Here is a 12,185-nt window from a genome sequence, read left to right as displayed (position 1 = left end):
ATTTCAAAGAAAATGTCTGCCATCCTTTTCTGTTTGTTTGTTTGTTCGTTCTTTCTTCTACTTGCCTTATTGTTCGTACAAAACATATCGTTGAGTTGATGAATGTATTGTGCCGTTACTACTTACTTGCCTGCGCTTGTATGGATTTGCTGTTTCTATGTTTGGGGGGGCGAAGAGAGGGACAGAAACCCTGGTTTAAAAAAGACGATTACATCAATACGGTATACCATGTAACTTATGTAACTGTTGACTGTAACAGTTTGCTTGAATTAATAAAAACCTAATGTTTATGTTTCAGCCCTAACTGGTATGGGTTTGTTATTGTTGGGCTGAGCCCTGCTTGTACACAGTAAGATGAATCATGACCAAGAAACAAAGCAAATAAGTAAGAAAGTAAATATCTAGAAAGCTAAAAAGCAACAAAAATCTGTTAAATAAAAAAAAAATCCTGGTTTAGTTTGGGGTACTAAGAACAAAAGACGTCTGTTTCACTTAATATTTCGGATTATTATTAGACTAATGCAACCAGAAAACATAGAAATAAATAATGACAGTTTTATGGGGATTTGTGGTGTAATCTATGACATCATCTGTCTATACAGTTGGATTGAAACAATAAAATTATTCCAGATCAGTTTGAGTTGGTTTTATTTAGTATGAAATCATAAGCATGATTGATTGCTGGATATGTATGTGCTTCATGAGAAAATCTGTCGGGTTTCATCTCAGTTAGAATGTATAAAATGGTTCATCAGCTTTATTTCCTGGTATTTTAACATTCAGCTGACAGGGCGTCCCGACTCCGAACTACTGTGCAGCTGCAGTAAAGATGTGCCGTCTGTCAATCATATGGCTGTTATTAGAAGATAACGTATCCAACACTAACAAATGAAACCTTAAAATGCAATTAAAGAACCAAGTTAGCTGTTTTCTAAATCCATTTTTCTTTCAAACATCAGAAACTTTTAGTCGTTTCTATTTGAAAATAATGTGAACGTTATCGTGTAGAGGTATTTCACCCTCTGTTTTTATTTCGCACCAAGAGATTGTACTGGTTACTCATTAAGTCATTAAGAAAGGAGGTCATTTGTATCTGAAAATGAGGTTCGTATATGAGGGTTCAGGTTAAAATGTCTTGGCCGTAATCCGGATTCATTGTAAGCCAGTTTTAAATAACTGAACAGTGTCAAATCATTAACAATCAAATCGTATCCATGTATCAAGAACAGGGCCCTGGAGTTTATCTGAGGTTTGTTTTTCCTAATGATCCACATCTGGACCTGTTGAGGAGAAGAACCATCATGACAGACATCTCAGATATTGTTTGTCAGAGATGTAAATAAAGAATGAAGGTTAACAATAGAAGTTCACACTTTCACTCTCACCTCCTCCTGTTTCTGTGTCGTCGTCCCCCCCCCCCCCCCCCCCCCCGTTTCATTCTCACTTACACTCGTCTTTCTTCAGCTTTTCTCCTCACCTCCCCTCACCTGTGTCTCTTTGTTCCCAGTTGTCTGTCTAAACAGAGGATGCTCCTGAACTTTTCATGTTTATTATCTTGTCACTCTTGTTATAATCTTGTTTTTGGTTTTTTTTGTCCCGTCACTTTGTCCTCTAAGCCTGCGGTTTCAAAGACGCTTTGGGGCATTTGAGCCTTCATGTCACGGTGGCACATGACACCCGCGCCTCAAAAACATGTCAGCTTTGGTTCCGTGTGGATTATAACTTCAATACATTGTGTAGAGCTCTCGTCGCAGTTGGCAGCATCCTGATAGGAAGGAGGCTTATCAAAAGCCTGTGTACAGTGAGTTATTCTATTCATGCTTGGAAGATGTCCAACTGTTACACCTTGGAGGAAATTGCCTGGCTTGTTTACCCCCAACATTAAACTGCAGTCAACAGACCTGAAATAGCTTTTGCAAATAATCATTAGCTGGTGTACCGTAATATCATCCTGATGGGTTTTTGCCACATTGGACAATACATTTTACAGCTCCTCGCTTGAATTATACTTATACCTCCAAATAATTCATGGTAAAACAAAAGCTAAATACCATCTTGCCCCAATGCTAAAGTGATTGTATGTGTTCCTCCTTGCTGTAATCTACACAGCGGCAGACATCTTATTGGAACAACCCCCCACAGTGGAAAGCCTGTTGTGAGCATACACTTTATATGAATAGTTTATTTTAAAAGGGGCTGCACAATGTATTATTCAAACATTGTTTTAATTCCCTAATGACGATACGTATTGCAGTACATTTTTCTGGAACGGACTGATACACAAAAATACGAATTATCTGCACATCAGCTGTTTATTTTAGAGTTTGACAACGTTTATCTACTGAGACTATTCTATCAAGGCGTTTGAAAGATTCATAATGTGTAACCAAAAAAAAAAGGTGATGGTTACAGATACAGAATACATCAACATGAGTACAAGTACTGTAAGAACATAACTACACCTAAAACACTAAAAAAAAGAGAAGGCATGGTATGCATGTTTTACAGCAGAATACATGTAAGAGTACTTCAGTCAGAGAGCCTTTGCATGACACTAGACTGTTGACTTCATCTACAACTAAATTAAAGTGGAAATTAAAAATTAAAGTCGAAATACCAAGATTTCATACTAAATTGAGTTATCATTACCCAACCTTTGTGTAATTCAGTCATAACTACTTAGCACACTTGGTAATTGTCAAGGTTATTTACACATTATTAATGTGTTTTGCATTCAAGCATCATAGAAGTATTTGTGGCTTCAGATAAGACATTTAATGCTTCCAAGATCTATTTAAAGACAGAATATATAACACTTCTGGCAACACTCATCTATTTCCTACTTAAAGTACCTACTAAGAGTAAGAAGGGCGTCTCTAACACAGAGAAATAGCATGATAACAATTATACCCTCAAATCTGTTTTGTTGGCATGATTGTTACAGGATCTATGTTGCCGCAGCATCTGCAAATAATGAAATCTCTTCTCCGTTTCGTCACTTAACTTTGAGGATGTTATTCTTCCTTTGCGGTAGCTCCTTCTGGACCTGGCGGGCCCGCATACCAAAGCCCAGAGACTGCAGAGACTCGGTGATGAAGCGTTGCGTGGGAGAGACACACAGCATCACCAGCAGCTTGGCATCGCCACCTGGCGGAGAAGGACAAGAGGAGATTCGAGCCTGAGATCTTAAACAATAAGGCAAAAGATTACATTTAATTACATGCATTGTACTTTTGTTTCTCTTTTCATTATTGGGCATGGACAAATACATCTTCCAGAGTATTTTGAGTAAGTTTGGGTATGTTTACATGTGTGTATGCTAGAGATAGGGTTACCATACTGGTATGTGGAATCTCTCAGCTAGATGAAGACATTTTGAGTTTGAACGAGTCATTCCCATGGAAAGCAGACATGAGAGACATCATATAAAAGAGAGGGTGTGTGTGTGTGTGTGTGTGTGTGTGTGTGTGTGTGTGTGTGTGTGTGTGCGCGCACCTCACCTATGGCATCCTGCAACAGATGAGTGAGTTTGCTGTTCCTGTAGGGGACGTGTGGCCTCTGCTCGGCCAGAGCTCCCAGGACATCAGACAGAGCAGAGAGACTGCGGTTTATACAGGACACCTCCCACAGAGCGGCACCCGAAACTCCAGACATACCTGGTGCACACATACAAACACACATTCATTTGCCCTAAAGCTCATTTATCTACTAAGTGAACAGGCACTGGTTGTATTGGGTTCAGTGGCCTTTTGCATGTGTACATAAAGGTTATTAAAAGGTAAAAAACAAAGACCTGCATCTTCAGCTTTGTCTGTACTGTGAACCTTTATCCGTAGATTAATCATTTGATATTTCATACAGAAAATAGAAACAAGCTGTATTTGAGCTTGAGCTGATTGTTTTAATCTACACCAAGCAGCCTATTCAGCTAAAAGTAACACCAAGTTGTAAGCATCTTAACTAAGCATATGCCTAAAGCCCCATCTTGCAATTCTGGGTATATTTTTCAGTTATAACATTGCCTAGTGCAAGAAATTCAGGAACCAAAGTTCCCATGACACCTGCAAACTCAAACAGCGTCGTTAAGCATTGAGCCCCTCTCACCGACACACTCGCTCCCTGCCAGGTCCACCAGCTGCAGCTTGGTCCTGAAAGAAGCCTGAGAGATGCTGGGCCTGGGGGAGGGACATGGAGAATGGGAAGGGGAGCGGCAGGGAGATGAGGGTGTGCTCGCGAAGAGATGATCATCAGATGAGTGGTGGGCAGCAGGGTTGGCACGGCTACAGCGTGGACTCCACCACACCTTCTTAGTGGAGCGCTGCATGTCCTTCTTGGCACTTTGCAGCTTGCGGGCTAAAAGAAAGAGTAATAAAGTCACAATGCGGGAACGTGTGGCCAACGGGTGCCATTTATGCTATTGTGTGAGTCTGTGTATGAATGCGTCTCACCCAGGGCCAGAGCGTTGGGGCTCTTGGAGGAAATCGTGAGGGTGACAATGAGGTGAGAGCGCGAGGAGTCGGTGTGGACGAGGGTGGGACAGTGAGCCCTGAGCTTTAAAACACTGCTGATGATCTGCATCACCTCAGAGGCATTATGCACAGGCCTGTAAAACATATGAAACACATATTCTGGCCACTTTAAGAAAGTCACCAACTAACTTTTGAGAAACATATCTGAGAACATAATTCTCTTGGGTTCTTTACTACAATCGACCCCTTTCCCATTACACAGAATTTGAGGCGTTTTTTATTTTTCTGCACACAAGTCACCCCGCTCCGGCTGTACTCACTCATGTCTGAGGGAGGTGACCTGGCTGGTACCAGAGGAGGTGGTGATGACGTCCCGGCGCTGGTCGGCACCGTTGCCCTGCGCATCTCTCGCCAGAAGGTCAAGCACCTCGTTGTTATGCACCTCCATCACTGATACCTCCACCGTGAGGCTCTCTGCGGGCTTCTCCGAGATCAGCCTGCGTCTCACACACACACACACACACACACACACACAGAAACAGATACAAATAAAGAAAAGATTAAAGTTCAACCCAATTATATTCTATTTCAACTCTCAGAGCACATTATGAATTAATAGGCTGAATATTTAATACATTTACTTCTTGCAGAGTTTACTCATTACGCACTGTAAATATCACAAAAACAAATGAATAAAAAATGTATTTATTTCTCACCGAAACAGCTCAGCAGCAGCCTTGGGGATAATACCCTGCTGTGCCTCCTGCTGCGGCCCTGAGTGCTCCTCCAGCAGCTGGGATCCCATCATGGTGTGAGTCTTCCCACTGCCTGTCTGCCCGTACGCCATGATACACACGTTATAGCTGCAGGGTAGAGAGAGAGATAACTAACATTCAATATATGCTGAAGCCATGCAGTCATATTATGCTGTTTGTCATGTATTTAATTGTTTCTTCTTCATTCACGCTGGGTAGTGTTTAATGTATATCGTTGAATGAATACATTTGAATGGCATGTGATTTGATATCGTCCTTTTGTTGTCTGCTTTCATGCTCACCCGTCCATCAGAGAAGTGAGGAGCGGCTTGACTTCCTGAAACACGGCCTCCTGTGAATCCTCCGGTCCGTGCACTCTGGAGGAAACACAGAGTGCTCATTAATGAACTGAAAATGAAACGGACTAATGTGTGTGAACAATGCGAATGTTTGATTGTACCTCTCAAACTCGAACATCTTGTTTTGCACCGGCATCCCCGTTTTTATGCAATTCACCATCACCGTGTCCTTAAAACAACAAAAGGGGAATAACACAAAAAAAGTGAGGACACTGAAGCAGCTAGCAGCAATAAGATAAAATAAATTCTAAGAGTCTCTGGAACTCACATCACTGATCGCAGAGACCACTTCTTCTGATGACATAGGCCTGATAGAGGAAAGCATAGCTTTTCAAGCACAGTACAACTCAAACCCATGTTATCTTACAGCAATTCATGTTGCCATGATGGATCATGTGTTGACCCACCTTGATCCAGACGCGGAGGACTGGACGTGGTCAAAGGGTAGAAGTGGTCGCACCCTGCAGTGAACTCTGATGTTCCCTCTCAACTCCTGTAGCAAAACAAAGAATGACAATGTAGGTCAATATCAGAACCTGCTGTGTCGCCCATTATCTTCTGCCACTTCAAATCTGTCCTCACCACCAGTGCGTTGTGGAGTTCTTTCCTTCGCTGCCGCTCTGCCCTGCACCTCTCCCTCTCCTCCTCCAGAGAGTGCTCCAGAGCTGCAACACCAGCTTGCAAATCTGGGCAGGGAGGGCAGAAAGATAGTTTAAAGGGAAAAAAAGTACAATCAATTTTCTATTCATGGGCTGAGGTTAAAGGTTAAGCCGTTGGTGCAAGCATGTTGAGACAATGACCAAACAAGACCTCCACTGGCTTCTATGCTGCGTTAGACATCGTGAACAACCGGGTCCCGATTCTGTGGCCAATTTGGTGCAGTAAAGGAAAATTGTAGCTCAATCTATTTTAAGGCAGTAAAGTGGATGAAAGAATTGTTGTCTTTGTAGAAATCAACTCCAAAGCCAGAGGCATCTGTTCTCTGGTGTAAATCTTTGAATCCAGGCCATGTCTTTAATCCTGGAGCACACAGGTTACACACACCTGGCACCAAACAACTCCATTCACTCAGGACAGGCTGAGACATTCAAGAATAGACTTGGTTGAACATAAATAGAGCAGAATATTGTGGAGGGATTTTTTTGTGTTATTTGAAACATAAAATGTCCTCGAAATTCCTCCTATCAGTAACAAAACAGCTCAAATGTCTTCTTTCATTGTAAAATAGTCTGTACTTTTAAGCCTTTAGATCATTAACTGTCTGTGTGAACCTGTAAGTTATTTATTCATTGGTTTATCTTTTTTAGGCATGTTCCCAGCAGACTTAAGTTTCATAAGACAAGAACATAAAAAACGTTTCTGGGTACTGTTGCTGTGTCGACAATCATAGTTTCATAAACATATCATTACACAGGACATTTGATTATACATTTGCAGAATTTCTTCCATTGTCTTTTAGTTAATATTTACAGTATATCTGCAGTAGACCTTTGAGCCAAAAGAGGAACCTGAATATTCATACTGTTCTGATAATTGTAGCGTACTTATATCATTAAATATAATATTAAAGGCTAGCACAATTTACTGATGAGAGGAAATGAGAAGAATAAGATAGCCGTTAACTCCTCCTGAATGCATTTATTTGTTGTAATTTTAAGTATTTAACATGTGTATATGTTTTCAATAACACGTACATAAAACAAAGTTGTCATTTATCAAACGTATATCTCTTCTATGGTTGGTTTATCTTTACAAGATACTATAATGGGGATGTGGAAATGGCAGCATTATAGCATGTACTCAGGAAGATCTGTTTCAACCAATCATCAGAGCCGTGGTGAGTAGCTGACTTGCAGGGCTGCATTAGAACAAGTCAACCTTGGACAACCTCGAAGGGCGGTGTGAGAGACAAGATGGGAGGGACAGTGTGAGAGGATTACCAGAAAACAGAGCCTAATCAAGACACAGCCAGCGCATAACCTGTAAACCACTTAAGAGTGGAGAGAGACACAGAGAGGGTGAACGAGGGAGCACAACATAGACGTGAAGGGAAGAGAGAGAGGAAGAAAATGTGATACCGGGAAGGAGGGATCAAAAAATGATCCTTTAAATAATGTCTTCAAAGATCATTGAAATAAGGTCTGACAGTTTGATGAACTGCTCCTGTAAAAAGTGACATAGTATTCTTAAAACATGTTCCTTCAGAATCATAAGCTAAGGATGATGTCAGAGACGCTGCATCTATGTTAACCTATGGTGCGTCACACTCTGATACTCACTGTGAACCTCGTCTCCACTGTGACCAATCGGAGAACAGCTGGCTTGCTCTACTTTTTCCAGCAGCTGCTTGCTCTGCTCCTCCAGCTCACTGGAAAAAGTGAAATACACTGCGAAAAGTTCACTCAAGTCCTGCTTCACAGCCTGCAACAAACACACAGAGAGGACAAATGAATTGTGTGGGGCTCTGTGAGCGTATGTGTGTGTGTGTGTGTGTGTGTGTGTGTGTGTGTGTGTGTGTGTGTGTCTGCTGTTTGACTGTTGTGTGTCTTTCTGAGTCTCCACACTACTTCTCTTTCTTTACTTTGGTTGCTATTTAGTGAAACATCTCAACAAAGGCAAATCACAACCTACCATTTACACACGCAACATTCATCTCAGTGCATTTGTACCTGGACCTGAGCGAGGAGTTTGGTAAGGGACGACCGGGTTATCTTCTGAGCGTTCCTCTGGTGCTGATGATGGTTCCGGGTCTCCTCTTCATGGTCCCGACGGAGTTTCCCCAAACACTGAAAAGGATACAAAATCAATATACTTATTCTGCACCACTGTGCCACTTCATTCATACTTTATGCCAAGCTACAGTATGACTTTACAGTAATGAACAACATTAAACCATTCAACTTTAAATGCTGCACAGCAAGTGAATACATGGCTGCTCAGATTAGCATTAGCATTTTGATTGCCAGATCTTAAACAGCACAGGCGTAATCAACAACCTTATTGACATTCACTATTATCTGTTCCAACAATGTGCACAATATCAGGACCCTGGAACCGGCATTCTATATTATTGTCATTTATTACACATGTGCTTTTTCTGCTATGACAAAGGGCCTATAACACCCAATTAAACATATTATTTTGAGTAATACTAGTTGCTTGCTTATGACTAGTCTGTGTTGAAGTGTTGGCATTGAACACCTAAAGGCACAGTCTACTGAGATGATTTTTTTTGTGTCCATATTCTCATAATATAACAGGAACATACTGTACAGTATAAAGGGGACATATGACCATTCAGGCTCAACTAATCTCCACTGTCCACTATAATGTTTGGTTCCATATAGCGATAATTACAATCAAATACAGAGTGAGCCTCTCTGATAAACCTTCAAGTGAAATTACATCACATGATCCAACTCTGCAGTCACCGAGGTGGAAACAAACTTTTGAATTTAAGCCAAGTGGCACAGAATCAGTACAGATAACACAAAAGACTTCTTCAGCAACTCAGGAGGTCAAGGAATAAATAGAATAGAACAATCCCCATCAATCAGTATATAATAGAATAGATAGAATAGAATAGATGATAGAATGATCAGGGATTTCCATAGGCCTTAAAGGTTTAACCCTGTAAGTAATGAATGGCAGGCATCTTATTACCTCGGAAAGTCTTAAATGGAGAATAGCATTCTCTGTCTCCAGTTCCAGTATTTGCTCCTCTTTTCTCTGAAAACACAGTGGAATATTACAAACAAGCTGGGTTTGGTGTGTGGAGTTATTTTTGAAATCATAAATGGCTAAACTACAGTACGTAGTGAACAATCTCTAATAAACTAATCTCACATTTGGAATTACACTCTAGCAGTGATTTACCCTCAGTTTGTGCTCCAGCAGGTGTACCTGATGCGCAAATATTTGGTCCCGGTTTATAAAGAGAGGCATCTTTTCCTCAAAGAAGAATACGCTCGTAGAGAAGAGAACGGATACCCTCGTATCTTTCCTTCAGAGATGATCAAGCCGTGTCCTGTCAAGTGGAATAATCCAATTGACAAAGGCCAACAACAGCTCGCGACAACACTCACCTGTCTGCGTCTCAGTGGGGGGGAGGATGACAGTTTCCGGTCGCTTCTGCAGGCTGTTCTTGGTGGCATTATTTTTATTATAACGGTTATATGATCATTTTTGGTATCTTCTGAAAGTGGAATGAAGTCTAACCCCCCCCCCCCCCCCGGTATTCCTAATTGAAAGAGACAATTCAATTTGGCCCTGATTGTTTTAATGTGAACATTTCCCAAGTTGCTGCAGAAGGACACAACTTCAACACACACTCACACAAGTCTCGTTAACCATTTGTGAATGGTATGCCATTGAATGTAGGCTATAATGAATTTAATGTTGACGTTGACGCATTCCGATAGAGGGCAGCAAAGCCCTTCAAGGAGATGTGCCAAAAAGGAAGAACTGAAGAAGAACGAAGAAGAAAATTACTTCCGCATCGTCACAGTTTATCAGCCGGGAGCCTGCAGCAGTTTCTGTCACAAAAATGACTAAATTGAAAGACAAACGGCGAGAAAAAATTAGTGTCGCCACTGAGGTAAGACTTTGGAAGCCTTCAGCTGGCTGTCTGATAGATTAGCTCATGCATTCATCCACTCACCTGTCGGTTATTAATGTTGTATAATAGCTGAACTATGCTTTGCTGTTATAACCTTATATCTAACCTGTACATATTGTAGATCGACCGTTTGGAGGAGCGCCGTGCGCGCTGCAAGGACAACCTGGAGCGGGCTGAGTTCAAGAGCAGGAAAGAGAAGCTCTCTGACAATGACAAGTGAGGATGATGATGATGATGCTGCTGCAGGTAGTGACTTACAGGATACATAATGAATAACTTCCTCACTGGTCTCATCCTCTCTGCTCCACAGGCACGACCTGGAGGATGAGATGACGATCATTAATGAGAGAGTGCTGAAGTTAGGTAAGTCTATAAGTCACTGCAGGTATATACGAGATATATTTTACAATATGGACACCATGATATATACCTCTGCTGTGACTCAACCCAAAACTGCTTCCAATGACCAAGGCACTGGGCATCATTTATGAATGAGCGGGACAATTGTGAATACTAGTGAGATTGATTGCAGTCCATTTACAACGTATGTGACCACACACTTAAAATTCAGATAAACAACATTTAGAAATCCGGAAGGACTCAATCAGTCAGTCACAGGAAGCCCCTGCTTGATATTATTATAGTCTTTAACTCTACATTTAGTCTGCCATTGCTGCAATATTTCACCAGCAGAGCAATTGCAGGTTTTGTTCCCCTTCATTTCATAGTTAATCAAACTGACACAAGTGCCCTCAAATCAAATTGTGTTTGTCATTTCCAGACAAGGAGCTGGAGACGTTGAGAGGAGAGAATCGGAGGAACATGCTGCTGTCAGTCGCTCTGCTGGTCGTCAGCGCTCTCTTCTACTACGTCTTCTTCCACAATGAAGAGGACTCATGATACCGCCTGGTAACTTAAAGCGACTTTGTGTCTTCAAAGAACAGCAGCAGCCACAGGACAACGCTGCCGTGAGATGATGTATGAGGTTCACGGGGAAGCTGGAGAGCTGTGTTGGTGACATACCTCAGTTCTGCCTCTAGATGGCAGCATTGTCGTCGTACTGGGTTTCTCGTGCACATCTCCTTGGACTAGAGTAATACATGTATGAGATAATATCGGGGTAAAGTAAGCGATCATTTTTCTCTTTTCCTCAGCTTGTATACAGTCTGTTTTCATTGCTGTACAAAGACTTCACTGTATAATATAACATTCAACGCGAAGAATTTATATACGACAGTTTGCCCCCTAAATACACAATTAAATAGAAAGTTAATAAAGCTTATGCCACAAATAAACCAAAGTAATGTTGCTTTTATACAATATATCGAAGATGTGCTTCATCTAATTGTGCCAATCAAGTTTGCTTGTCTTTTCAGTCACATATAAATGAATATGTGTAATAATGCATGGTACACATGTGCAGTTAAATGGATGACAATATTTGATACATTTAGTTTTCTCTTGAAATGAGTTGTACAGTATGTTTTATCACTACAGCATAGAGAGAACCTGATGAATGTATGTTTTGTTGTTGATGCTCATGCTGGCCAATGCACCACCTCCTGTTTTTGGAGGTCTTTTATGCTTTTCTTCATGAATAAAAACACTTCATTTTGGATGCTTTGTTTTGTTTTGTATTGCATAGGCTCATTTAAACCTTGTTTTTATTCATAGTATCTTTTGTTATGAGTAGAGTTCATCACATGATTCATAGTTTTAAACGAGGCCCAAATTCGTCATAATTGGATGTGTCACTTTTGAATAAGATTTGTGTTTTTTTCCCCCCCCCACTAACTAGAGCAACAATAGTACAACAGAAGATTTAACATGCTAAAGGACATCAGCAGTCAGTGGGTGAGATTCAAGGTGTTTATTGTTTGACGTACTAAACAAAGAGGACGTGTAATTCTTCACCAGTGACACAGTCATGGTGTGAATAGAGTGGTGTTCGGGGGTAGTCTGAGGACAAGACTAAACAGCCTTG

The 12,185-nt window shown here is 41.1% G+C and overlaps 2 protein-coding genes across 2 annotated transcripts; one reads left to right on the top strand and one right to left on the bottom strand.

Annotated features, from left to right (window-relative positions):
• Positions 1 to 2,293: 2,293 nt before the first annotated feature.
• Positions 2,294 to 10,962, bottom strand: kif25 (kinesin family member 25). The gene is made up of 15 exons (XM_076084519.1): positions 9,460 to 10,962; positions 9,247 to 9,312; positions 8,253 to 8,369; positions 7,863 to 8,004; positions 6,166 to 6,269; positions 5,991 to 6,076; positions 5,852 to 5,891; positions 5,685 to 5,752; positions 5,527 to 5,601; positions 5,186 to 5,332; positions 4,790 to 4,966; positions 4,449 to 4,603; positions 4,105 to 4,353; positions 3,501 to 3,656; positions 2,294 to 3,147 (listed from the first exon to the last, which is right to left on the bottom strand). Exons 1-15 carry the CDS (start codon positions 9,526 to 9,528, stop codon positions 2,996 to 2,998), a joined length of 1,803 nt encoding a protein of 600 aa, XP_075940634.1. The 5' UTR covers positions 9,529 to 10,962; the 3' UTR covers positions 2,294 to 2,995.
• Positions 10,064 to 11,817, top strand: ccdc167 (coiled-coil domain containing 167). Its single transcript, XM_076084518.1, has 4 exons — positions 10,064 to 10,180; positions 10,323 to 10,417; positions 10,512 to 10,564; positions 10,983 to 11,817. The coding sequence occupies exons 1-4, from the start codon at positions 10,130 to 10,132 to the stop codon at positions 11,099 to 11,101; spliced, it is 318 nt and encodes a 105-aa protein (XP_075940633.1). The 5' UTR covers positions 10,064 to 10,129; the 3' UTR covers positions 11,102 to 11,817.
• The last annotated feature ends 368 nt before the right edge of the window (positions 11,818 to 12,185 follow it).

This window comes from Anarhichas minor, unplaced genomic scaffold (assembly GCF_050575085.1).
Source record: "Anarhichas minor isolate MPS153535 unplaced genomic scaffold, ASM5057508v1 ptg000136l, whole genome shotgun sequence".
NCBI lineage: Eukaryota > Metazoa > Chordata > Actinopteri > Perciformes > Anarhichadidae > Anarhichas > Anarhichas minor.
The sequence above is the reverse complement of the archived record's forward strand: the minus strand, read 5'-3'. Positions and strand labels throughout refer to the sequence as shown.

Bases quoted from the DNA above. Each gene is read 5' to 3' on its own strand.
- kif25 (XM_076084519.1), bottom strand. From the start codon at position 9,528: ATGCCTCTCTTTATAAACCGGGACCAAATATTTGCGCATCAGGTACAC. The intron at 5,333-5,526 runs GTGAGCATGAAA...TCTACCCTGCAG, and splicing joins CTCACTTCTCTGATGGACGG to CTATAACGTGTGTATCATGG. The intron at 3,148-3,500 runs GTGAGGTGCGCG...CTTCTCCGCCAG, and splicing joins TCTGTTGCAGGATGCCATAG to GTGGCGATGCCAAGCTGCTG.
- ccdc167 (XM_076084518.1), top strand. From the start codon at position 10,130: ATGACTAAATTGAAAGACAAACGGCGAGAAAAAATTAGTGTCGCCACT. The intron at 10,181-10,322 runs GTAAGACTTTGG...TACATATTGTAG, and splicing joins AAATTAGTGTCGCCACTGAG to ATCGACCGTTTGGAGGAGCG. The intron at 10,565-10,982 runs GTAAGTCTATAA...TGTCATTTCCAG, and splicing joins TGAGAGAGTGCTGAAGTTAG to ACAAGGAGCTGGAGACGTTG.